General features: G+C 39.7%; 1 protein-coding gene across 1 annotated transcript; it reads right to left on the reverse strand.

Moving 5' to 3' along the window:
• Nucleotides 1-701: 701 nt before the first annotated feature.
• Nucleotides 702-27,465, reverse strand: LOC107552363 (probable ribonuclease ZC3H12C). Its single transcript, XM_016234225.1, has 7 exons — nucleotides 27,128-27,465; nucleotides 23,920-24,630; nucleotides 10,206-10,345; nucleotides 9,768-10,002; nucleotides 9,535-9,641; nucleotides 2,189-3,563; nucleotides 702-753 (listed from the first exon to the last, which is right to left on the reverse strand). Exons 1-7 carry the CDS (start codon nucleotides 27,463-27,465, stop codon nucleotides 702-704), a joined length of 2,958 nt encoding a protein of 985 aa, XP_016089711.1.

Here is a 27,465-nt window from a genome sequence, read left to right on the forward strand (position 1 = left end):
TCCTTACACACATTTTTTCTTTCATGAAGAAACAGTGAATTTTCTTTAGATGAATCAGAAGGCGAGTCTCAATTTTAAATAAACTTTTGAGTCTTGAGTCTTAAACTTTGAGTCAGATTTTTTGCAAATTGCATGGAAACCAATGGGCGTGACTTTTTTTTACAGCCTTTCCAAAACATCTCTGTGTTGAAACTTTGCATGCACATTCACGACCCTAAATGAGAAATAATCACAACATTTCAAGAAGTAAATAGTTTAACCAGTATTTCAAGCTGTCAATCAAGAGTCAAATTGACCCCAACACAACAAAAGGGTTAAAAAAAATCACTGTTTTAAATTGCTCAAATCCTGCCTCAGTTTACTCCAATAACCCTATTTTTCCTACTAAAACTAAGTTATACACAGACAGAGCTGGTTACAACTTTCTTTACTAGACTACACCTGTGGCTACATTCAGACCTTACACAGACAGAACTACAGAATACCCAAGCCCATTCCCAAATTACAAGTAAGCACACCCTGACACATTCATCTCTATATGCAAAATAATAATAATAATAATAATACAAATAAAACATCACAAAATCATAATTAACATAGCAATATAAGTAGTCCGTGATAGGCAAATTACTTCACTGGACTAGCCACTTTTGCATATAAAGAAAAAAACAAATCAAACACAATTCAAGTGAGAGTTGGCATTAAGAGGAGGAAGAGGCAAAGAGCTGCAGGATTATGGCTATAATTCTGAACCTGCGAAGAACAAAGAAAGTAAAAATACATAAAGCTACGTGATAGCACCTCTGAATTTGAAAGTGATTATCTTCCAAAAAAGAACAAACAGATACTAAAATATTCCTCAAATATTTTTTTCAGCCAAAGAAATTCTTGTCACATTCTAGCAAAGTGAAGTGCTGCCCTTTACATGCATTTAATTTAACTGATGCCTTGATGTGTTGACACTGATGAATGCAATGCTTTAAACATGTTTTCTCAAGTAAAATATACTTGTATAACACTTTTCGCAATACACATTGTTTCAAAGCAGCTTTACAGATATAATACCCAAGCTCTCCTAATAGATTCTATTGCAGACCATCTACACCTACAAATACTCTGGCCTTCCATCTCCTCTTACTGATTGCCATAAGTTACCAAAATGCATTTAATTTGATAAACAGCAATAAAAAGTGCCTTGGGATTCATTACATGCTCACCTGAACATAATCATTAACAAAGTAAAACATCTCAGAAAATAAATAGAAAAAAATAAATATCACACGCATCACAACATTCACACTTCTGGTCTATAAGATATCTTTTATAGCTATATTCTCCTCATATGTCAGCCAATAATTTCAATCAGTCTCACTTCTAGCAAGAAATCAATAATGCTTAATATTATGAGGCCATATCTACAGGCCTAAACTTTCTCAAAGCTGAGAATTTAAATATTTAACATGGTACTTTTAGTGCAATGCTTTACATAAATATATTTGGTCATCCTAACCAACTGCCTCAATTTTATTAGAGTGCAAGAAGCTGGCAGAGAGAGTCAAAGTTTGCTGAGAGCAGGTCACTGTTAATGGGATACTCCATACAAAAATGAAGAGTCTCTCCTTATTTACTTACCATCATACCATCCCACATGCATATTATTATTATTTATTTTTATCTATTGTATTTATTTTGTGTTGTATGGTTTATGTTTTGGCTGCTCATGCAAACCAATTTCCCTGCGGGGATTAATAAAGTTGATCCTATCCTATCCTATCCATATGACTTTCTTTCTCCAGATGAATACAAATCAAGATTTGTGTTCTGAAGTGACAAGCCTCTGTGCTTCACAAATTTCACAATCCGCTTACATCACATTTCATATCACGTTTATATCAAGTGAACTTTGACAGTTGGCCAAGTTTTTATTTTAAAAAGTTAATATATTAAGTTACTATATATTTTTTTCTCACACACACCTATTGTTTCACTTCAAAAAACACTGATTCATCAACTGGAGTTCTATGGATTACCATTGTGTTTTGTGTGGCTTTTGAAGCATCATCTTTGGGGGTCCTATGGACTCTCAGAGATTATTTAAAAAAAATTCTCTGTGTTCGTCTGAAGAATGTAAGTCACACATTTGTGATAACATGAGGGTGAGTAAATGATGAGAGTATTTTCATTTTACCTCTGCGCGTAGTATCCAAAATGGTTCTTTTCAGCCAAGATGGCTGTTGCCAGCTGCTGGGCATCGGTCACATGAGGGTACCGCCCCATGACCAACTGTACTAGCTCTGTAGGGAAAATGTTGCACAGGTTGGTAAACACTTTCTCTCGTACTTCCTGGTAACTACTCAAGGCAAGTGGCTCCTGGTGCTGGTGTGATAAAATGTGGGGCAGAAGAGATGGATGGGGGGGAGGAGGAGCAGAAGCACAGCCCCAGGGCATCCGCCACATCTGTTTACGGCTCTTTGAAAGATCCTGGAAGCTGAAGGGCTCGTAGCATGGTTGTGGGTGCTGTCTGTAATATGAATCCCAGCTAGTCTTTCGCTCCTGGGATAGGTTGTGTTTTCTAGGCAGCAATGGAGAGTGTTCATATAGCCTGGAGTCTGACACACTGTCCACACGTGTTGAGGCAAGGCCACGACCCAGTGGAGAGTTCTGGGAGTGAGTGTTGCTCTGGCAGACAGGAGGACAGCCTCCAGGATAGCTTGAGCGGGAACCTACGACTTGATGCTGGTGTTGTGGAGACATGTAGAAGACAGAGTGCTGGAAATGGGGGTCTTGCTGGTCTTCTAGAGCAAAACTATGGACACGAGGTATGCTGTGGTGGAATCCTGGGTGGTTAGATGTAGCAGGAGAGAGAATGCATCCTGGAGGAATAACAGAGGGTAACTGGTCATTTCTATGATGATGGTGGTGGTGACACTTGATTCCTTCATCCAGTAACAAATCAGGAGAGCTCATACAGAAATGCTCATTGTGGATTGCCATGCCATAAGAATCTGAGCTCATGCTGCCATCACTGCTGCAATCTGATGCCACTGAGCAGGCCCATGGATCAGCATCAGACAGGAAGTGACGCTCTGGACTGCTCTGAGAGGGCAAGCTTATGCCAGAATATGCCCTAACCATGGAGTAATAAAGATTGGGAGATTCACAATTTGTGTGGGGTTCTCCTTGAGACTGCTTGCGATCCTTCAGATCCTGGCTATACCCATGACAAGAAGGAGGACCTCCTGGAGCTGGAGGAAGAGCTAGGTTGATCTTATACAGGTCTGCTTTAGTTTTAGAGCACAGCTTATATTCCACATCACTGTAAGAGAGGGCACGGATACTGGGGTCCGATTGCCTCTTTGGCTGAGATCGTTTACCGTCGCTCGCTTTATCATTACGGGAGTCTCCAGGCTCACTGTTGCTTTTCACAAGATCCGTCTCTCCCACAATTTTAACTGTGGAGTTCTTGGCACTGGCACGGAGCTCATCTGCCACCGCTTGCTGTGGCTGTGTACCACGCTCTGGATGGTAAAACTTACACTTGTGCCCGTAGGTGCATTTCTTTCCTAATGGAAATGGGGGGGAAACAAACAAATGTTGTAGTGCTTTATTTGTAAATTGGAAGTTGCAGGAACACAAAGGGCATAGCGATTAAATGTTTTGTTTTCATAACATACAGAGCGCAGCTCAGTGGAGAGCAGCAGAGCAAAATAAAGAATATCAAATACTGGGGACGTGTCCTTCTCAAATAATGTGTATTAATATTGTGTTAATTTTAATAGCAAATGTATGGCAGGGAGGGGAAAAAAGAACATGCTAGCATCCTCACTGTGACCATTGGTATCACTAATCATGCCTTTTCTGTCGTCACAACCAATATTCGATAATCGATTAATTACAGAAATCTGTGCAATCAATTAATTTTTTGATCAACTGACAGCCCTAATATACATTGTTGTTTAAAAGTTTGAGTTCAGTAAGATTTTTTTTCTACAATTGTTCAACATTGACAAAAAGTCAATGTTTCTTAAGTTTCTTAAGCGGCATATTTTAATGATTTCTGAAGGATCATGTGACACTGAAGGCTCCAGTAATGGTTGATGAAAATTCAGCTGTGCATCATAGGAAAAACTAATGTGTGTGTGTGTGTGTGTGTGTGTAAACTGTGATATTGTATAATGTAATAATATTGAAATAAGTAACATATAACAATATGTATATGTAACATGTATATGTCCTGGCATCCTGGCCAAATTTGCCCATTGGCCTCTGACCATAATGGCCTCCTAATCATCCCCAAACACTGATTGGCTTCATCACTCTGTCTCCTCTCCACCAATAAGCTAGTGTGTGGTGGGCGTTCTGGCGCACTATGGCTGCCGTCGCATCATCAGGTGGATGCTGCATACTGGTGGTGGTTGAGGAGATTCCCCCGATTTCATGTGAAGTGCTTTGAGTACCCAGAAAAGCGCTATATAAATGTAACAAATTATTATAAATAATTATATTATTATACGTTACTTATTTCACCAAAATAAAAGGGATCATACAAAATGCATGTTATTTTTTTATTTAGTACTGACCTGAATAAGATATTTAATGTAAAAGACGTTTACATATAGTCCACAAGAAAAATAATAGTTGAATTTATAAAAATGACCCCATTCAAAAGTTTACATACGCTTAATTCTTAATACTGTGTTGTTTACCTGGATGATCCACAGCTGTTTTTGTTTGTTTATTTTGTGACAGTTGTTCATGAATCCCTTGTTTGTCCTGAACAGTTAAACTGCCCACTGTTCTTCAGAAAAATCCTTCAGGTCCCACAAATTATTTGGTTTTCCAGCATCTTTTCCATATTTGAACCCTTTCCAACAATGACTGCATGATTTTGAGATCAATCTTTTCACACTGAGGACAACTGAGGGACTCGTGCAACTATTACAAAAAGTTCAAGCACTCACTTATGCTCCAGAAGGAAAAACGATGCATTAAGAGCCTGGAGGTGAAAACTTTTTAAAAGAATGAAGATGTGAACATTGACAATGTTTTGATTACTTCTGAGCTTGTGCCTAGTATAAATGATAGTCTCAGATTCAGTCTTATGGGACACCCAGTCATGAGAGGTCACATTATTTCATTTGAAGCAGCCAAAAAGAGAACCAATAATTGTACATTTACTTTCAATACTTGAACAGGCATATAAAAGCTCTGGATCACAAGAAGACTTCAACAAAATTTTGAATTTAAAATATGAATACAATTTTATTTTAGGTAAAATAATTGAGGGCCTCCTACTTAAACTGAAACAGAAGCACTTCGAATTAGGTGATAAGCCGGAAACTTTACTGGCAAGACCGTTAAGAGGGGAGCAAGCAAAGCAAGCAATCCATAAAATCGACGGGAAAGTAGTGGCCTAATGGTTAGAGAGTCGGACTCGTAAGGGCAGGGATTGTAGGTGGGGGGAGTGAATGTACAGCGCTCTTTTCCACCTTCAATACCACGACTGAGGTGCCCTTGAGCAAGACACCGAACCCCCAACTGCTCCGGGTGTGTGTTCACGGTGTGTGTGTGTTCACTGCTGTGTGTGTGCACTTAGGATGGGATAAATGCAGAGCACTAATTCCTAGTATGGGTAACCATACTTGGCCACATGTCACGTCACTTTACTGGCAAGACAGTTAAGAGGGGAGCAAGCAATCCATAAAATCAAAAATGCGAAGACCAATCAGATATAGATCTGATTATAGCTTTTGATCCAAAAGAGATTAATGAGAATTTCAGAGAATTTTATTCTGATCTCTATTCCACAAAATGTAATGCTATTACATTTTAAGTAACCTAACCCTAACCCTAACCATAATGCTAGCCAATTAGATTATGATACTTTTTTTGATAGTCTTAACCTACTTCAATTTAGTGAGGCTTCAAAAGAGGAGTTAGAGGATTTGTTCACTGAAGCAGACATATTGGGGACCATTAAGTCCATTTCTTCTGGTAAAACACCAGGACCTGATGACTTTGGATGTGAATTCTACAAAGCTTTTGGTTCAAAAGTCACAGCAGCGATCATTTCGTTAGATGCTCAAAGAGCTTTTGACCAAATAGAGTGGCCATTTATGTTAAAAGCGCTTGAGCGTTTTGGATTTGGAAGTGGTTTTATTAAGTAGGTCAAATATTTTGTATTTACGTCCTTCGTCATCTATACTAACGAATGCTAATAAATCTAAACCATTTGAACTACATCGAGGAGTTAGACAAGGAGATCCTCTTTCCCCTCTTCTTTTTGATATTGCATTGGAACCATTGGTAGAAGGGATTAGAAGTCACCCCCTTTGTCACGATCTCCAGCTGGAGTGCCCATCATGAGTGCCACCAGAGGGCACTCCACCCCTGACTCTTGCCACTCTCACAGACTACATTTCCCATAATCCTTTGCCGGACTCATCATCACTTATTGCATTCACCTGTGTCTTGTTACCTCATCAGTCTCACCCTATTTAAAGCCTGGTTTTTCACACCTTCATTTCTCAGTATTGTCTAGCCTGTAGTATTCCAGTATTTCTCTTTGTTCCTTGTTGCTGTGCCTTGCCCTGTTTTTTGACCCTGGACTGTTATCTGGTTTTGTGATCGTTTACTGCCTGCCTTGACCATTGCTTGTTTATTGGATTACTCTTTTGTCTGCCCTGGATTATACTTGTTTGCTGCTGTTTGACCTTGCCTGTTTTGAGCACTCTTCTAAATAAAGCCTGCACTTGGATCCTCAACCCCATTTTCACATGCCACGTTACAGAATACTGAGACATACCAGTATCCAGCAGCTTTATCAAACGTCCCAGTCTAAACATAGATCCAGCATTTTTGCGAGTGTTTCCAGACCAGCAAAAAAAAATATTGAGAATTATGTAGGTGAATTTATTGAACTGGCACACGTAACTTCCATAGACAATCTATGTTTAATGATATTTTTCATGGAAGGCTTTCTGAACCTCTCAGCTCCCTTATGCCACTACATGACCCTAATTGGACTCTTGAATAGTATATTGATATTGCCCTGCAATTAAGTGGTTTTCAATTTACTGTGGGAGTTGTGGAGGAGGAGCGCAGTACTTCCACAGTGTCCACCTCTCCAGAATCCCATCACATCATGGCCGCCGTTCCAGAGTCTCGTCCCGTCATGGCCGCCATTCCAGAGTCTCTTTACGTTATGTCAACCATGCCCAGTGCCTCAAGGTTAGCCCCAAGGCTTCCCAGACAGGCATCCAGTGTGGAGGATCCACCGCTGGTTTCGGCCACAGCAGTGGGCATCCCAAGGGTCTCAGCACTGGTCCTCACAGAGACTGTTCCCCTGGGCTCAGTGCTCCCTTTTAATGGCAGTCACCATCCTGTGTGTTTGGGCTACTCACTGCTCTGTTACTCCTCCTGAGGCCACTCCAGTCCACGAGTCAGTGCCAGAGCCTGCTCCAGTCCTCAAATCAACTCCAGAGCCCGCTCCAGTCCTTGAGTCTGCTCCAGTTCCTTCATCACGGCCAGGAGTGCCGTTTCCTGTTTCAATGACTCTAGTGAGTCCAGCTCCTCCTGAGGTGGCGGCTTCTGCTGCAGAACCTCCAGAGGCAGCGGCGTCCGCCTTTGAACTCTCTACCAGTCCAGCTGCGGCCAAAGAGGCCGTCTGTGAACCCTCTGATGGTCCTGTCACGGCCAAGGAGGCTGTCTGTGAACTCTCTGACTGTCCTGTCACGGCCATGGAGGCCGTCTGTGAACTCTCTGACTGTCCTGTCACGGCCACGGAGGTCGTCTGTGAACTCTCTGACTGTCCTGTCACGGGGCAAAAAGGTTAAGGTCCATTGGAGATCCTCTATGTAGATGGCATGTTTGCATCCTTTAGTCAGTTACAGTCTATATTTAATCTTCCTGGGTCTGATTTGTTTCAGTATTTACAAATAAGGCATTATGTTAAAAGTCATTCCATAATTTGTTAGCAAGCCAAAGACTAATACATTTGATTAACGTATTATGTCAAATCCAACCTCTAGACGTTTAATTTCACGATTTGTTAATGCCTTCCCGATGCGTGTTACCACAAATCACTTAAAAGAAGCTTGGGCCAAGGATTTTGGTCTAGACTAGTCTGATGAAACATGGAATGAATGCCTTAGTAAGATCCAATTTTGTTCAATAAATGCCAGACACAGGCTGATCCAAGGTAGTGCATGTATTATTCCAAAGTTAGACTAAATACAATTAGTAAAACTATGTATCCAATATGTGATAGATGTAAATTGACAGAGGGCTCCTTATTGCATCTGTTCTGGTTTTGACCTAACCTGTTTGATTTTTGGAGTAGCATTTTTGACTTTTTTTTCAAAGGTTTTTTAAAAAGTTGTGAATTTTGATCCCATTCTAGCAATTTTGGGGACTTCTGAGGTACTGAACACTCTTTCAAGCTCTCAACAGCAATCACTGTTGCTGGGTATGACCCTTGCTAAAAAGATAATACTTTTACATTGGAAATCTCCAGATGCCCCTTTTTTCAAAACCTGGTTGTCTGAGTTGTTCCATACGATTTGAAGGCATATGTTTATTGGAGCCCAAACTACATTGTCGATTCCAAGTTGTATGGCAACCCTTCCTGCAGTATTCCAATAATCCATGTTAGCCCATTCCACCCATTTTTTATTTTTTCCTTGGCAAATATTATAATGATTGTTGTTGTTTATTAAACATTATTGTTCAAGAAATAATATTTTATATAAACAATAGTAATTAATAAAAGTGTTTGGGTACTGAGAAATGGTCTTTGTGTTAGTGCTGGTGAGTTTAGTTACATTGTTGCGGCATTAGATGGCGACAAGAGACTGTCTTTATGAATCAGTAGCAAAGCCTTTTATATTGAAAGAGACTGAAAAAAAAGTTGTAAACAAGGAAGTTGATTTTTGCTTTCAACAACACCTTGTAAGAGGCAACCAACAAATGCATTGACCCGCATTGTCATTGGAAACATTGAACTGAAGAATGAATGATGTATCAGATGCAGGTAATCACACTCGCTCAGTCGATCTCTCTCTCATAACATTCTACTCTACATGATACAATAAGCTTTCAATGAAACGTTCAATGAATTTTCAATGCTTCATTACTAGTTCTAAAATGATGGAGGCTTCTGTTAATCTGTTAAACTGTTAATTTGAGATTTGAATCTGTGGCAGAAGGACAGCGGTTCTGCACACAAAAAGGGTTTTTTAAGACACTCCGTGGTTGTTTCCTATTCATTTACACACTTGTGCCGTTAAACTGTTGTATAAATGCAATATCACACAAGTAGCCATGTGATATTGTTCTATATCAGCAGGGCTGTGATTCGGCCGCATGCTGCTAATATTCACATAATTAATCTGCGCCAAATTTTGAGTGATAGCTTGGCTATAATTAATCTGCATCAAATGTTGAATTGAGTGACAGCTTGACTATATACATACAGTAAATAGTTAACAGTTGTTCAGTTTCAGACAACTGAAAAACAGCATCAAAAACACTTACCATATGGACAGGGCTGTTTCTTATGCTCTGGAATGATAGGTCTTTTTCTAAGAAAATTCTCCAGACTCGGCCCATGTCGACCCAATGGATCATCAGGAGGCATAAACCTAAGATAATTTTTTCCCAGATTATTATTAATATTATTCAATTAAAGTACACTTAAAACACTGAAATTAAGATTTCCATTCAACATTCATATTTATACCTCATAATACCAGGTTCAACAGACTTACTTATCATTTACAAAGGAGTACATCAGAAGGCGTTCATCAATTAACTTTTTCCATTCTGGATTCTCAACAGCCAAGTCTCTGTAGTTGTCATTGGAGACAATGATGCCATCTGATTCATAAGCTAGCTTAACAATAAACCTATCATCATAGCAGACTACTCTCCGGCCCTGAACACGACGTGAGGGTGTGAAAACAAGTATCTTATCCTTTTCCAGCCTTCTCAAAATCTCCTGATCTGTAAGGGGGAAAAGAATTAAGTTTAATTTGTAGATATAGTTAGTCACAGGCTGTGAGAACTTTTCTTCTATTAACTGCAATAAAAAAAATCAGATACCATTAGAAGTATTTCCCCTAATATAACTTAATAAGGAAAGGTTCACAGACAAGTTTAAATCACAACATTTGCTCATTTGATGTCCTGATGGTAAATCTTTTCACCTGTGATAAGAGCATCAGGATGGGACTCTTCTTTCCTCCAGGCCGGCACAAAAACTGTAACGTCTCGATGGCCATGCTCAAGAAACCAGTCAACTGCGAGCTGAATGCCATGACAGGAGAACATCTCCTTATTGCCATGGCTGTAAAAATGAAAAGTTACAATTACAAATAAATAACTGTAACTGTAAATACATAATAACCTTTAAATAAAGTGTATTCACTGTGTTGGTTTGAATATAAATTTAGTAAAAAGTTGGTCAACGGGCCTTTAGCAAAACTTATACATATATATATATATTCACCCCCTTTTTAAACTTTTTTTACAATTCACAAAATCAGCAATTTCTTATTAGATTAAAGAATTACTTATTATTAGATAAAGCAATTTCTTATTACATTGGGCTATTTGAAGATATAATGTTTTTGCAAGTCTGGTTGATCAGTTACCAAAAAGCATGTCAATATTAATGAGCAAATTATATGAAAATATGTAATCAACAGTTGAGTATTTTGAATCAAAACATTTAAATAGTGTTACATTTAAAAGAGTGTTACATAGCCCTCAGACAATAGAACTGTCATGGTCAGTTTTGTTCATTTCTGTTCTGTGACCCTTGTTTGTTACCATGGTTTCTGATTAGGTTCATGAATCTAGCATTTGAACGGAGCGTGTTTAGCTCTCAAAGAAGTTGAATGCATACTTAATTCTCTCTTGAAGGATGAGAGTTTATGTTTGAGGAAAGTCACTGGTAGCTGACATTGTTTTAATCATTGTGAACCTTTATGTTCACCCAAGGGGCATCCCTCCTCGTTATATGCCACTTACTATGGCATGCACTAGTAAGAAGTGCTAAGTGCTTACACTTAGCATGAAACATGAAGCATTCAACTAGCATGAAGTTTGTTTTTAAATCTTGCTAATTACTTATAAAGCCCTGAATGGTTTAGCTCGTCAGTACTTGAGCGAGCTCATATCAGATTATAGTCCTTCACGTCCACTGCGATCTCAAAACTTTGGCCATTTAATAATACCTAGAATATCAAATCAACTGCGGGCGGCAAATCCTTTTCCTATTTAGCGCCCAAACTCTGGAATAATCTGCCTAGCATTGTTCGGGAGGCAGACACACTCTGTCAGTTTAAATCTAGATTAAAGACACATCTCTTTAACCTTGCATACACATAACACACTATCACATTTCTATCATTCAAATCCGTAAAAGGATCGTTAGGCTGCATTAATTAGGTCAACCAAAACCGGGAACATTTCCCATAACACCCAATGTACTTGTTACATCATAAGAAGAATGGCATCTACGCTAGTATTGGTCTGTTTCATTCTTATTCCGAGGTCACCATATCCAGACCAGATGGTGGATCAGCATCTAGAGACGACATCTACAGCCCTGAATGTCAGCGGAGACTTTGTTTACTAGATGAGCCACAGAGACAGATCGCTTGTGAAGACCCCGTCAACTAGACGGCCATTGGGACAAGACCATGGGAAACAGACAAGTCCTCTGCACAATCTGACCTGTGTTGCAGCCTGGAATTCAACCACACCATGCTGGTTTTGTTTGACCAGAGGATAACTGGCCCCCTAACTGAGCCTGTTTTCTCCCAAGGTTTTTTGTTCTCCATTTCTGTCACCGATGGATTTTTGGCTCCTTGCCACTGTCGCCTTTGGCTTGCTTAGTTGCTTTCATGCTTAGCTCGCTTACTTTCTGGCAATATTGTCAGCTTGATTGCACAGACACTATTGGAAGAGAGCTGAACTGGATGATGACATCACTGAATCGTCAATGAACTGGCTTTAACTGAAAAATTTACTGATATTGTCCTCTTGCATCATTGAGAAACTATTTTCCTGTTTGACACTGTAAAGCTGCTTTGACACAATCTGAATTGTATAAAGTGCTATATAAATTAAGGTGACGACTTAAATTGACTAAGAAGAGGATTTGGGATAGGCACTAGTTTTTGGCTGGTGCTACAGTACCTGGAATCAGGGTTAATCTGCCTTCCACATGTTACTGGGGTTTCTAAAGTTAGACTAGGCTCCCCTGTGGCTCCCTTGTGGTTGAGACTATAATGTGTTGAGACTCCTCCATGGAGTGGCAGCAACATCAGAGATGGAAGCTGCCTGGAGTATTTAATGACATGGTGGGCTCCCCTGGGTAAGCTGCACTTTTGAGCAGTTTCATTAAGGTATCCCTCAATTAAGAATCACTCTTTCGGTACTTTGATGTCATACACTGATCGATCTGCATACTGCCTGTGTGGTGTGGCTGTGCATGAGATGGAACGTTTTTTAGGTCAAGCCTCTCTTTGAGGTTCCCTGTTGAAGTAGTGGCTTCATCAGAGTTGGTAGCTCTTTGAGGACAGTTTGCATCGATAAGCTGCCTTTTAGCCTTAGGGTTGAATTAGGTTCCTCCTCGAATGGAATAAACACTAACGTAGGGTTCCTCGTAGGTGGTCCCCCTATGGTTTTTCCCTTGAGGTCGAGGTTCGAAGTCCTCTATTAACTCTTTCCCAGTCAGCATTTATTTAAAAAGTTGCCAGTCACCGCCAGAATTTTTGATAATTTTCAGAAATTTTTAATGGCACCCAGAATTTTTTTTTTATATATGAATGTCTGAACATGCAATATGCCAAAACAAATAACAGAGCCTCTGCATTTAAGCAAAACAAATAAACAAACATAAAACACTTTTATTCTAGCTTCATACAATCTTTTTTATCAATAATAAATTATTTTCATACAATCTTTTTTATCAAAAATAAATAATGTTTTATCAATAATTGAATGTAGATAAGTTTCATGAAAAAAAGCAGCATTTTGAACAACAAGCTGAGAAAATCGTGTTTTTGTAAAAGACTACATTTGGATCAGATTCAGAACGGTGATCAAAATTGCTGTTTTACATATGCATCTGCTTACATATGATCATGCGATTGCTTCTTCGCCAATTTTGATTTAGACATTTAATACTCTTTCAGAATATGCATAATAGCACCTCCTACAGTATACCAGTGAAAACATGGAAATCTGGAAAATTGCGTCAATGGCAGGGAAGCGTTGATGCATAAATGATGGAAAATTCCATCAATGGCGGGGAAAGAGTTAAGGAGAAGGCTTCATCAAAGATGGAACCTGTTCAAGAAAGGTTTCCTTTGTTAAGCTGTCACTTAGTCTGAGGGTTGAGCAAGATGTCCCTCCCCGATGGTATCGTCTATTAAAGCAGGGTTCCTTGCTCCCTTCTCATAGTAAGCAGGGCATGAGCGCTCCCCTTATTTGTAAGGGTAATTACTCAGAGCTGTAGCTCCTCTGTGAGGCTTGGTGAGATTATACATTATAACAATAGTTGCAAATTAATTACATTTGCCTTTCTTGCTCTACAGACTTTGTCTTTCCTATGGCAATCAGATCTGTATCTCGCCAGAGGAGGTGCATATGCCCAGGTAGAGAATACAATGTTTCTTCCACCAGCAGGCATTCTTGAGTTATGTCAAGTGGAAAAGAAAGAAGCTGTCACAGCTTACCCCCTTTTTTGGGATCCACCTGTAAGGCTACAGTAGCACACAACGAAGGGACGGAGGTTCAAAAGGCCGGGAATTTCCTTGCGTTCAGTGTTTGGGAGCTGAAATATCTTCCATACTAATGGGAGATGAGAGGGGTTAGAATTACCACCACTAGATGGTCCAGAACGCCATGAATGTGCTCTGGTCAGATGCTTAGACACCAGCGAAGTATTCTGTTGAGTCTCTGTATGCTCTGCCTACTGTTTTTGGTGCATATTTTTAACCTAGTGAGGGAAGTATACCTCATATGGCATGGCGGAGTGGGTTTTTGTTCCCCATAGCGTCTATCTCAGGTGCAGTGTAGAGTTTCATTTGAAAGGGAACTTCTCAGGTTACGCATATAACCGTGGTTCCCTGAGAGGGGAATGAGACACTGCCATGCTATTGGGCATGCTTGCACATTGCACAGTTGATGACGTCACGGGTCATTGCTGTCCAACTAAATTAGTGTGTTTTCACACGTGCTTCAGATACCGGTCACGCTGATGGCACTGCCCATAGCGTCTATCCCTTTTTTGGTGCAGTGTCTCATTCCCCTCTCAGGGAACCACAGTTACATGTGTAACCTGAGATGTTCCTTGTTTTCTTTTTTGTATATATATGCCCTCAGTTCCCTTAGTTCTTTGATCAGGTATTGTCTTTACATTGTTGAGTGAAGTTGTTATTTGTTTCTCCACACTTTGAATGATCTTTTATTATTTAATAAAGTGTGAAAGTTGCTGCAAATACATCCAATCCTCATCTCCTCACCTCACCTTTCCTGGCCTGCACTGTGACACAATGTGACACAACATTTATTTCCATTAAAGCCCTTTTTAAAAAGTGTTTCCAAAGAAGTTTTTGTGACATTTGAAGTATTGACATTAAACAAAGTCAACACTTGAGAAATTATATTGACAAATGGCATTTCCATCTGCTATATGGTTAAACATTTTGATGCGCTAAAAAAAAAAAACTGAAACCTGGCTACCTTAACACTATTAACAATATCACGGATTTTGTAAAGAAAAGTTGAGCAACACTCTGCTGAATCAAACATCCACTCAAGGTGGTCATCCTCCAATAGTTAAAAAGGATAAATGTGATAATTTGTCATGAACTTGTACACTCAATGTCAAGAAGGATCAGAGAAGTATACTTAAGGTTATGGAGGACATATTACATTGTAAAATATTACGCGTTTGTTGAATTTAATTCAGATTGTACTGATTTATGCAACCCTTCATTTAATCATAACTGCCAAATGTACAGATAAAAATGTAATATTTTTCTAGGTTTTTATTACAGTCATTAGCTCTGATCAACAGGAAATCAGCTATTTTGGACTGAATGTATTTTTTTAACATTGCAGGCTCCGAATTTGTAATTGTTCCTCCTAAGAGATTCATGCAATTTACACTGACCTTGAATTATGAACACATCTTCAATAATGTTGCCATGGTGAGGGATTAAAATACTAACAATAAATAAAAACAGGAAGAGTCTTGTATCTTTTAGGTGCATTTTATGATTTAGATCAAACAAGCTGTAGGTACTGATCACATAGGTGTGTCACGGTCATAGCACCAACAGCTGACAGCAGGAAGTGTGTCAGTTAGAAAAATGTTGCAATAGTTACACATTTAACTGCTTTAATGGATGTACCCATGACAAAAATCATGCTGGAAAAAAATATCAAAAGAATTTGGATCTATTAAATTTTTTAGCAGATACGATATGACATATTTGATGGTTGTGGCCCATTATGACCAATATGCCTATATCTTGTGTGCACACAAGAAGTCCAAACTTCTCAAAACATTGTACAAATGGAGAACAAGGCATCCTGAAGAAACATGCTTAGTTTCATGAATTTCTGATGCTCAGATGACTAACAGGAAAACCGTTAGCCATTTCAAATCAAAGATGAGTGCTGTTAAAGATAGGTGCTGTAATAATGTTGTCCACTAGAGGTACAGGATAAGAAATCTTTTTAGACTAATCTTTTTTTCTATCAGCAGCCCTGTTGCAAACCTGCAACATGTAGTATTTTTGTATTGCTATATTACTATTAGGGCTGGGTAAAAGAAATTTGATTCTTCAATTTTAACTGATCTTCAATTTAACAAAACAATATCGATTCAGGACATCCCCAAATCAATTCTTAATATGCATTCTTTATTTCAGAGGATGTGAGTATTATCTGTACTTTGCCTCTCACACTGAAGATGTTGCCATCTTTTGATATGCTCCAAACAAAAAAAAAAAACAAAACAAAAAAAGACAGAGGATCATGGTGGAACATCACGGTAGCCAGTTGAAGCCAGTGCCAGCGAAATTAAAGTCTGATGTGTGGAAGTATTTAATGTTCAAAGGCAATAACGGTACAGATGAGGTCGACAAAACCACTGTCCCTCCAAGCTGTGGGAAGCTGTGCCTCCAAGAGCTAAGATTCTGTAACAACACAACAAACCTATGAAACCACCTGTCGAGACAACACGCCATTTGGTTTTTGTGATTCTGGACAGCAACGGCTAGACGTCGCAATAGGCTGCAAACTACAGTCAGATTCACCTCGTGCTAAAAAAATAACAGCCGCCAATGTAATGCTAATTTGCAAGGATTTATGCCCTTACAGCATAGTTGAGAACAAGGGCTTTCAAAATCGTATTAATGTTTTGGAACCGAGGTACGTAATGGTAACATGCAAGTACCTAAGTGAAAAGGCAATACCAAAAAAAGTATGCAGAGGTTAAGATCAATGTCACAGCATCTCTCCAGTCGGCAGAGATAGTTGCCCTTGCCTGTGACAGCTGGACTTCCAGGGTGACTCATATGTCACCATAACATGTCATTATATCACAAGTGACTGGACACTCGTGTTGCATGTTTTGCAAACCCCGGGCTGTCCACACCAGCCACACAGCGACATCGCAACATTGTTGAATGAGGCCTTAAATTAGTGGAATATTACCCAGAAAGAACCAACTCTGGTTACCAACAATGCAGCAAATATGGTTTGTGCGGCGGAGCTAATGAATGTGCTTCACTTCGGTTGCTTCGTGCATACGCTGAACTTAGCATCTCAGCCAACACTCAAACTCCCAAATGTGGCCCAATAGCTTGGCAAAGTCAGACGATTCATTGCCCTCTTTCATCAAAGCAGCATCAAAGCGTACTCTGAAAGTCAAACAAAAGCTACTGGATACCCTCACATAAGCTGAAGATTGACGTTGTAACACGGTGGAACAGTGCACTGGAGATGCTAGAGTGGTTTCTGGAACAGTAGCCAGCCATATCCGCAGCGATGCGCTCACCTGAGGTTCGCAGAAGTGGAAAAAGATCTCTGCACTTTGTCAGAGGCTGACATAACTACAGCAGAAGATGTAGTGAAGGCTCTGAATCCCATGAAAGCTGCCACACTAGTCAAGTCTGAGGAGTGCTCACCAACTTTATCAGTCATTGGTCATCTGCATGCACAGCTGTTACAGGAGATGAGAATTGCACCCAGTGACTCCACAGTCCTCAAGGACTTTAAATCCACTTTACATGACAACCTAATGTCAAGGTATGTTTACAGAACTTATTTTTTTATTCTGTCATAGAGTTCATTTATAGACCATGTATAAATTAAATATAGATTACATAGATTAAATATATTTACAACTCTATACAGATTAAAACTAAATAAATGTAATGCCGTCAGCAACAATTTAATCAATTACTATGTGACTTTGCTTTTTGTGTATGAATGTATAACTGCATATGACAAAAAGTGATTGAAATATGTGGAATCTCCTTAAGATATGATGCCCTGAAGGATTGTATACAGACAATGAGAACACATTTTCAAGACTGATGAGGGAGATTGTTAGTCTGGAGCAAATTAAATTGTTAATGTGAATGTGTATTTCATTAATATAGCTGAGTAGGAGGGATTCCGTTATTTAAATATGGATTCCATGTCTGCAAAACTAGCATTTTTAATGAAATATTGATAACTAATCGATATTGAATCGAAATTGAATAGAATATAAACCAAATAAGAATCAAATCAAATCGCCAAATGGGTCGAAAAACCCAGCCCTAATTACTATATTATAATATGTACAAATATGTAAAAAAATAAAATAAAATAAAAAATCAGCATGGCAGGCTGTGGTATATTAGTGCAACTGTGTTACATGTATTACGGTATTTCCATTGTGCGCATGCGCTGTGAGTTGTATCAGCGCTAGGGATGGGAGCGATACCACTTATTTTGTTTTCGATACGATACCGATATTTTTCAAGGCAGTATCGTCGATATCGATACCGATTCGATACTTCTGGACTAAACTTTTAAATTATGAAATGTATTAAATTATTAAATTACTAAGAGTAAAATGGGTAATGATAAGCACTTAACTTTATGTTTAAAACGCATTTTAACATTCAATACGCCTTAATTGTAACTTATTAGGTCATATTTTTGTTTACACATGGTTCAAATATGTTTTTTGTTTACACATGATTCAAATCTATAAATACTACGTATGAACTATGGTCACTTTAGTAAAACCATGGTTCATTTTCATAAGGGACTGCCAGTGACCGGCTGTTGCATGCATAAAATGCAACCTTTTTATTCTGACAGTGTATGATTTCTATTAACATTACAGAATAGAACATGATCAATATCTTTCACCGTTAAATTTAAATAACTGTAATTGCACAAACTATGTAGGCTACAATTTCAGTTTGTTTATTGTGAAATAACTCCGTCCTTCTGTCCTCTGATAAGCATTGTTCAGGGCTGCCGTTCCCAAAAGCTTTAATGCTTTCTTATGATACTTTTAGGAAACGCAGCCCTGTTTGAATGTACTGTCAGAAGTGAGTGAACGCTCTCTGTGATTGATTAGTTCATGTCTTGCAACATTTGTGTGTCCAGATGAGCAGGAAAATAGTTCTATCCTACACAATTACTCCCTAACAAAGGTTATTCGTCCAATTCAATGCATATTGTACACATTTTTTGTTGTTGTTAAATTAACAAAATCACTGGTAAATAAAACACACCTTAGTATCGATATTTTTGTTTGAGTATCGATACTTTTGATACAGTATCGATATATCGATACTTTGGATCGATACGCCCATCCCTAATCAGCGCTAGGCTGACGAAATTAATTAACAGTAAAGACGGCATATGTTATAGCTCCGTGTCTCTCTGTCTTTTCTCCCATAAAATACTACAGTGGATATTGATTCCACAGTGAAGCAAAGTGATAGTAGTTCATGTGCAAGTGAGTTTGCAATACTACAGAAATTGTTCGCCAGTTTTTGAAGCAACTAGAAACTGAAAGTCTGCAACGGATCGCATAGCTTGATGGCGGAGATAAGTCAGGCTGCAGCTCCAGAAAAGCGGAAGATTGGCATCTAGTGGCCATTGTAGGTACTTCGTGAAGAAATTGCAAGTACAAGGAAACGGATACAGAGAAAATAAACAGGAATAAATAAATAAAAATTCAGAATTGCACGGAGGTGATAAACAACAGAAAGTGACAGCAAAATGGCAATGATTGGCAGAGTTCCTGAATTTGAAAGTAAGAAAGAAGATTTTGAAACTTACTTAGAGCGATTTGAAAGGTGGCTTGCAGCAAATGACATTGCTGCAGAAAAGAAAGCAGACGTGTTTCTGAGTGTCTTGGGTCCCACAGAGTATGGACTACTGAAGAATTTGAGTCAGCCAAGGAAAGTTCTGACATATAAAGAAATGACTGAAACATTGTCACTGCATTTTCAGCCAAAACCAATACTGATCGCCGAACGCTTCCGATTTCACAGACGATATCAAAAAGAAGGTGAAACATTAACAGACTATATTGTTGATTTTAGAAGAGTTGCTAGCACATGCGAGTTTGGCCAGTTCATCAATGATGCACTGAGGGATCAGTTTGTATGTGGTATGTCAGGCGAAGCTTACCGTAAGCGTCTCTTATCTGACAAGGATTTGACTTTTAAACAAGCCTGTGAAATTGCTCTTGGCTTGGAACTGGCATACAAGGATACAAAGGAGTTGACAACGTGCTGACCATTCCAGTGCTGGTGTTCACGGTGTAGTCAGCTATTCACGGGGAAAACAGAAAGACAAACTGCAGAAAGGGTTTTCTCATTCAAGTCTCGCTGCATCAAGTAGATCGGCACAGAGCTTTTCAGCCAGACGAAAAATGACTTGCCATCGTTGCGGTAGAGAGGGTCATCAGCCACAGGAATGCCATTTCCGCACTGCAATATGTCATGCATGTGGTAAAACAGGCCATTTAAAAAAAGGTCTGCAAAAGCAGTAAACAAGCTGTTAAAGCCCAGTTAGTGACAGCCACAACCGAGGAATTAAGTGCTTCCGAGGATGCATTTGAACTTTTCACAGTTTACACTGCTCAAGGACAGAAAGATGACCTATATCTGCAACTGGAACTCTCAGGGAAGACAGTAACTACGCAGATTGACACTGGCACATCTGTATCTCTAATTCCAGAATCGGTATACAAAGAGCTCCTACTTGACTGCCCCTTGCAGCCAGTGGAAATTCATCTCTCATCGTATACTGGTGATACAATTCCAGTGCTGGGAGAAATCCAAGTGCCAGTCCAGTACAATGGAAATGAGTGGACACTGCCATTGATGGTAGTCAAGGGTGACAAAACTCCATTACTGGGACGAAATTGCCTCCAGAAGATTAAACTGGACTGGGGTAAGATTTTCAGCCTAAAACAAGAGATATCAACTCAGCTCTCTCTCAAAGCTGTTTTGGACAACCATAAGGATCTTTTTAAAGATGGTTATGGAAAGATCAGAGATTTCCAGGCAAGAATCCGAGTGGAGCGAGATAAACCAATATTCCATAAGCCGCAACCTGTCCCATATGCTCTGAGGGAAGTAGTAGAGAAGGAGTTAGAGCGGCTACAAAGACATGGAATCATCACTCAAGTGGAACGAAGTGATTGTGCAGCACCAATAGTGGTAGTTCCCAAAAAAGATGGTTCTGTCAGAGTGTGCGGTGATTACAAGGTCACTATTAATCGCTGTATCCTTCCGGAAGAATATCCACTGCCAAATACTGAGGATCTGTTTGCCACCCTAGTGGGAGGCAAAGTGTTTAGCACACTTGATCTGTCATTTGCATACCAACAGTTACCTCTAGATCTTGAGTCAGAGCAGTACTTGACAGTCATCACCCACAAGGGTCTTTTCCGTTATCACCACCTGGCCTATGGTGTTTCGACAGCTCCAGCTGTTTTTAAGCACACAATGGATCAGATACTCCAAGGCATAGATAACGTGGTTTGCTTTATGGATGACATCTTGGTGTCAGCACCTACTGAGGAAGCACATCTAGCAGTACTGGACCAGGTAATGGCCAGGTTAGAGAAGCACGGACTGAGGATGAAACTTGCAAAGTGTGCTTTTCTCCAAGATTCAGTGGAATACTTGGGGTACAGGACAGATGAGCAAGTTTGTCCTGGCCAAATTGCCCCCCTGGCCTCCTAATAATCCCCAACCACTTGATTGGCTCTATGACTCTCTCTCCTCTCCACCTGTAGCTGGTGTCTGGTGAGCGCACTGGCGCTGTTGTTCTGTGGCTGCCGTCGCATCATCCAAGTGGATGCTGCACACTGGTAGTGGTTGAGGAGAGACCCCCCCCCACATGATTGTAAAGCGCTTTGGGTGTACAACAATACACAATAAAGCGCTATATAAATGCATCATTCATTCATTCATTCATGGTCTACATCCTACTGAAGACAAAGTTGAAGCAATCGTAAATGCACCGGCTCCACGGAATGTCTCAGGATTAAGGTCCTTCTTAGGATTACTTAATTATTATGGAAAGTTTGTGGCCAACCTTTCAACATTACTGCATCCTTTGCACCAGCTTTTGCAAGCAGACACCAGGTGGAATTGGTCGCCAATTTGTGAAGAGACATTCAAAGCTTGCAAACAACGACTCCTGAACAGTAAATGCCTTGCACATTATGATCCAGGAAAACCTCTCCGACTTGCCTGTGATGCCTCTCCATACAGAGTGGGTGCAGTCATTTCACATATCCTACCCTCAGGAAAAGAGAAACTGATCGCATTCGCATCGCGGACCCTGACATCGAGTGAGCAGAATTATGCTCAAATAGAAAAGGAAGCTTTGAGCATAATTTTTGGTGTAAAGAAATTCCATAAGCATCTATATGGAAGAAAGTTTGTGTTACTGACAGATCACAAACCACTTTTGGCCATATTCGGACCAACGTCCGCAGTTCCAACTCTGCATTAAGAATGCAACGGTGGGCGTTACTTCTCTTGGCATATGACTATGAGTTATAGTACCGTCGTTCCTGAGACCACGCAAATGCAGACGCATTATCCCATCTTCCATGCAAACATGGTCCTTCTGAGGACGAGCATGAAGGAGTTGTTTCTAATCTCTCATGTGGAAGAACTGCCTATTTCAGCGAAAGACATTGCAGAAGAGACCAGACGTGACCCTATCCTGTCAAAGATCTTGGATCTCACACTGACTGGGTAGCCTAAATTTGTACCTAATCCAAATCTCAAACCTTTTTATGAAAGGAAAGATCAGTTGTCCACAGCCCAAGGATGCATTCTTTGGGGATCACGGGTGGTCATTCCACCTAAGTACAGAACTAAGCGAGACTTCAGACATCCCAAAAAGCTCTGGATCCCAGGCACTATTCTGCAGCGCAGAGGACCTCTGACTTACTGTGGGCAAGTAGGACATAGGCAAGTTAAAGTACATGTGGACCACATGTTACCATCAAGGTCTTCAGGACAGCAGTGTGAAGGGATCAGTGATGACCTCTTTGATGATCTGCCAGTTCAGAGAACTGGAACATCTGATCCAGCAGCTCAACCTGATCAATCTTCTGAAGTACACCCTTAACGGTGCTATCCCAAAAGGCAAAGAAAGTCACCACAAAGACTTAATCTTTAGGTCTTAGTTTCTAGTTAAAGACTGTTAAAGTAAACACATTAGTTCAAAGTGTTATGTTAATATTAAGATATATGTGTTTAAAGCTACACCAAATTAAGCTTAGGTTATGTTAGGTTCCAATCTAAGGAGGGAGGAGTGTGGTATATTAGTGCAACTGTGTTACATGTATTACGGTATTTCCATTGTGTGCATGCACTGTGAGTTGTATCAGCGCCAGGCTGACGAAGTTAACAAACAGTAAAGACGGCATACATTATAGCTCCGTGTCTCTCTGTCTTTTCTCCCATAAAATACTACACAGGCTAAAATAACATGCAAGCATGGTGCACTAGTAAACATCTGTTTGTTTTACCCAATTTTTCCTTTTTGGGTATCAGTCATTTTTATTTTTTTCATAAAATATTTAATGAACGCATTGGTCAGTATGCAGCATTGTCACCATGGCCTGAAGGTGCTCAAAACGTTTCGATTCAGCGCCACTTTGTTTTTGTTTTTTTGTTTTTTAATGAAATTTTATAAAATGCCAATAACTGCTGATTAGTTTAGCCAATTTCATGAGACTGTCAATAATAGATATCTTGGGTCATGCAGAGAATCACAATAGCAATTATGTTATATTTTGATGAACTTTCTGTCTGCCATTTTGAATTTCTTTGAAAACCTTTTTTTTTTTATCTCCTTGTCAATAGACCAAACTGGTTTTATTTACCACAACAAAGTTGGTGCCAAACTGGATCTGATGCTTTATTTCTGCAATGGTTTTGCAAACTTGCACCAAATGTGTGTTATTACCCCACACTGATCACACCACATAATTTGGTGAAAACCACCACCTATTGGTCAAAAGTGATAAAGAATTAAATTGTATTACAATTAATTGTATTTATGGGTTTTCAAACATTTTATCTAAAATCATCCACAAATGCCTTATAATTATTCCTTTTTGTAGTTGGTCTGATGCTCCCTGCCATCCTTGCTAAGCTTGCTAAGATGCCTGGCTCATTAATTGCTGCTTGCAGCTATATTTGTGATCATTACAATTACCACAAGTATAACCCCTACTACTTCAGGTCTGTTATATAAATGGATTGTATAATAATTTATCAAGGATAAATATTATTTCAAAACACACAATTATATGTGCTTTTTTAGTTTTTGAATTCTCACCTCATGGCCACATTGCTGCCATCAATAACAATGGGGCGGAGGTTATCCTTATCATCCAGAGAAGGGGACTCTGACCGGCGAGAGTCAAGCGAGTAAGAGAAACTGCAGGAAGAAGATGTGCCAGAGGATGATGATGATGATGTGGAAGTGGATTGGGAGAGAGTCTGTGTCCCACCCTCATTCTCCGGCTTACTGCCCAGTTTTACCAGCTCCCCAAGAACATCATTGATCAGTGTGTCTGACCCTAGCTTGTTCAGAACCAGCCGAACCAAGTCTTCTGCATAGCCAAGCTTAAGGGCAAACTCCATCTTTGTCTGGTATTCCCTGAGTGTATCCACAGGGCCAGGCTCTTGGAGTATCATATCCAGAACAAGTGAATCCATATCCAGACTTGGAGACCTACAGTGTGGTGGGTGGACTGCATGGATGGACCCATCACCAAGCGTTTTGACAAGAGGATGACTGTGGCTCTGCGCAGGCTCACTGTCTGACCCTGCACTTTCCTCTGAGTCATCTTGTGGAGAAGAACTACAGCTCCTAGTGCAGGGGGCAACAACATCACCTGTGTCAGATGAACCACTGTCCATGATAAGTCTGACGTCAGTGCCAGTCTGCTGGTCTGTAGCCTTCATATGGAGGTAGTCTAGATCCAGCCCCAGTTCAAGGATGTGGCCTGTTCCATCATCCAGATGGTCTTTCAGGCCCATGAATCTGCAACAAACATCCAATGCTGTTCTGACTGAGAGTCTTGAACCCTGCCACCTGTTGTTCAGCCTTAGATCGTCTTTCAGATGTGAACCTGGAGAAGGAGAGAGGGATACTTTAAGAGACTACATTGTAACTCAGGGAACAATGAGAGGTGTCCAGAGAAGTAAAGAGTACCTGAAAATCATACTTGAGTAAACGTACAGAGACCTTACAGTGAAAATTAGTTCATTACAAGTTACAAGTCTATTCCAAAACAACTTGAGTAAAAATCTTTAAGTATCTGATTTTAAAAGTACTTAAGTATTTTACTTATATTAATTATAGACTCAAAGATACACCAGTCAAAGTGAATTGCCAGTGAAAACAAGAACAATTATTTGTGATAATATATCACAATATTTTTGTGAATATTTATACAAAAAAAAGCCTTCTTGCACTGGATGTGCTGGTTTTGGCCTCATTGCCAGCTGCAGTCATGTCCTCATCTCATATATAAAACACCTGTGATTCACAACTATGTAAGGCCTCTGTGAGCAGACACAAACGAACATTGAATCTCTGCATTCCACCGGAAAAACTAAAGATTCTCCTCCCCAGCCATCTGCGGTCGTAAAACTAATACAGGTTCAGCTCAGTGTCTCAGCAGTCACTGTCCCCTTTGGCTTATCTTCTCAAGAGACTCAAAGAAAAGCAGTGCTAAGACCTCAACTCAAACTAGGATACAAACTATCTTTGTTTTACGGGCTTTCAGGGACCAGATACCCATGACCATTTAACACATAAATTGATAATCCCGTCAACAAAAGAGACAATTTTATATCTCCACGTCCAAATGAGAAGAACAGCAGGTCTATGACCAGAACTTTTTACGACCTCCCTGACCTCAGGGTTTCTCTCTGTGCTCCCCTTTCTCTAAATTCCAGGAAAACACGCGCTTCTCTTTGAGAGACAAAGGAAGACTGTTTTTAACCCCTTTTAGCAGATAAAGCTATTGATATGTTAAGTTTAGTGTTGAATGAAAGCGTGTAATAACTGCAGAACAGTGGTATGAATGAAAAATTGGTATCCGGCATCATTTTCTGGTGATAATATTGTTTATAAGAAGTTATTAAAACTTGCAGAAATACTCCCCATGGGAAACATGTGACCCATGCCTGATCAAGAGAACAGTGCGGGGCGTGGTTAAGCCTTGCAAGTAATGTCTGATCGGAACAATGATCTGGGGGACGGACTTATGCAGTGGATCAAAACCCAATGCAAAACGGAGCCTTTCGCCTTTTCGCCTTTGTGCCTTGTGTTCACAAGCGGCACCATCAAACGATCGGTCATCCAGAACTCAAACACTTCAGTTGAAACTTTGTGACTGCCAGAGATCTTCAAAAGCCTAGAGTCTTGCAAACTCAGACTCTTTCAGAAGAACTACCAGAGCCTCTGCATCACCAGGAAACCCCATTCATCAGGAAGGCATCCCCAGAAACTACGTCATCCAGATGTCGTCTCAGGCAACGAGGAAACCCCTCCGCTTCTCAGCTGTCACAAACGCAAGTAACAAACAGAAGTCTCCTATATGCTGAAATCAGTGCTGAAATGATCTTAGGTATTAAACGTAAGATAAATCTCTGCTTTGTGATTCTCTCAGGTTGAATTGAAAGAACTCGTGGAAAACGAGTGTTAGAACTTTGGAAACTTCATGCAAACTCCGTTGACTCATTTTCCTGAACCTTTTGTGTGTATGTGTATGTGTGTGTGTGTGTGTTTAGCTTAGTTTAATGTAATCTAGAATAGGCAATAAATTCTTGTTTCATTTATAAAGAAGTATTGTCTGGTGTCGTGAAAATTTTAAAGTTAAAACTCTGCCAAGATCCTTGTTACCTTGCTCAAAATGAATAAGATTACCATTTTGTTTATGTGTCATTGGCCACGAAGTAATATGAACAGAATCGTTAATATACACGGACGTTAACGTCTCACTGGACGAGTAGTTGATAAAGTGTAAACTATCAAATTTGAAATTTAAAAAAATATTTATTTATATAACTTATTATAAATGTTGAATACTGCTCAACTTATTTTGATGTTACAGTAATGTATATGTCATATTGATCATATTTTTTAGAGTGAAGCTAAAACATTAGAGCATGTTTTGTACTCTATATTACAGATGTCAAATAAAATGTTATTTCTTATTTTGCTGTTTTTTTTTTTGTTTTGTTTTTTTATAAATATGAGGGGGAAAAAATAATTTACCTGCTGTCCTACTAGAGATGTTTGGTGCGTCTGGTGTTCTGTGGCCATATTTTCTTCAAGAATTTCACCATACATGTCAAGCAGGAATGTTGCGCCTCCGTCGCTCTCGGTGCACATCTTGTTTAAAGGGGGCTCTGACTCATTTCTCTCTTTCTCCGTGCTATTTTCAAATTCTGTCATCTTGTTCAGTTGTCTCAGCAGCATTTCTGTTGCTCGCTGTTTGGTGGCTTGATCAAAAAAGCTATCTTTGTACCTTGGGTCCAGGATCGTTGCCAAGAAGTACAAAGGCTCGGTGTATATGCCGTTAAACCGCTGCTTCACAGCCTCCAGCAGAGTAGCTTTTGTCGTCTTCACACCACTATCTGTACTAAGACTCTTGTTCAGTAAACGTTTCAGAGCCTCAACAGAGGGAATCACGTCTGAAGCAGTTGCTGTGTGTGAACTTATTTCTCTCGTCAGTTCTTCGAAAGGCGCAAGCAGTGTTACTGCATTTTCAACAAGGCCCCACTGGTACGCGCTGAAAGATGCGGGAAGCTCGAATTCTGCCCCATATACACCAAGTGCTCGCTTCTGTGCTAACAAACTCGACAT

This window comes from Sinocyclocheilus grahami, unplaced genomic scaffold, assembly GCF_001515645.1.
Source record: "Sinocyclocheilus grahami isolate Dianchi unplaced genomic scaffold, SAMN03320097.WGS_v1.1 scaffold448.1, whole genome shotgun sequence".
Taxonomy (NCBI): Eukaryota; Metazoa; Chordata; class Actinopteri; order Cypriniformes; family Cyprinidae; genus Sinocyclocheilus; species Sinocyclocheilus grahami.

Coding starts and splice junctions, on each gene's coding strand:
- LOC107552363 (XM_016234225.1), bottom strand. CDS start 27,465: ATGTCGAGTTTGTTAGCACAGAAGCGAGCACTTGGTGTATATGGGGCA. Junction 10,346..23,919: donor GGCAGCAATGTGGCCATGAG/GTGAGAATTCAA, acceptor TCATTTTTACAG/CCATGGCAATAAGGAGATGT. Junction 3,564..9,534: donor GAAACAGCCCTGTCCATATG/GTAAGTGTTTTT, acceptor CATTTCCATTAG/GAAAGAAATGCACCTACGGG.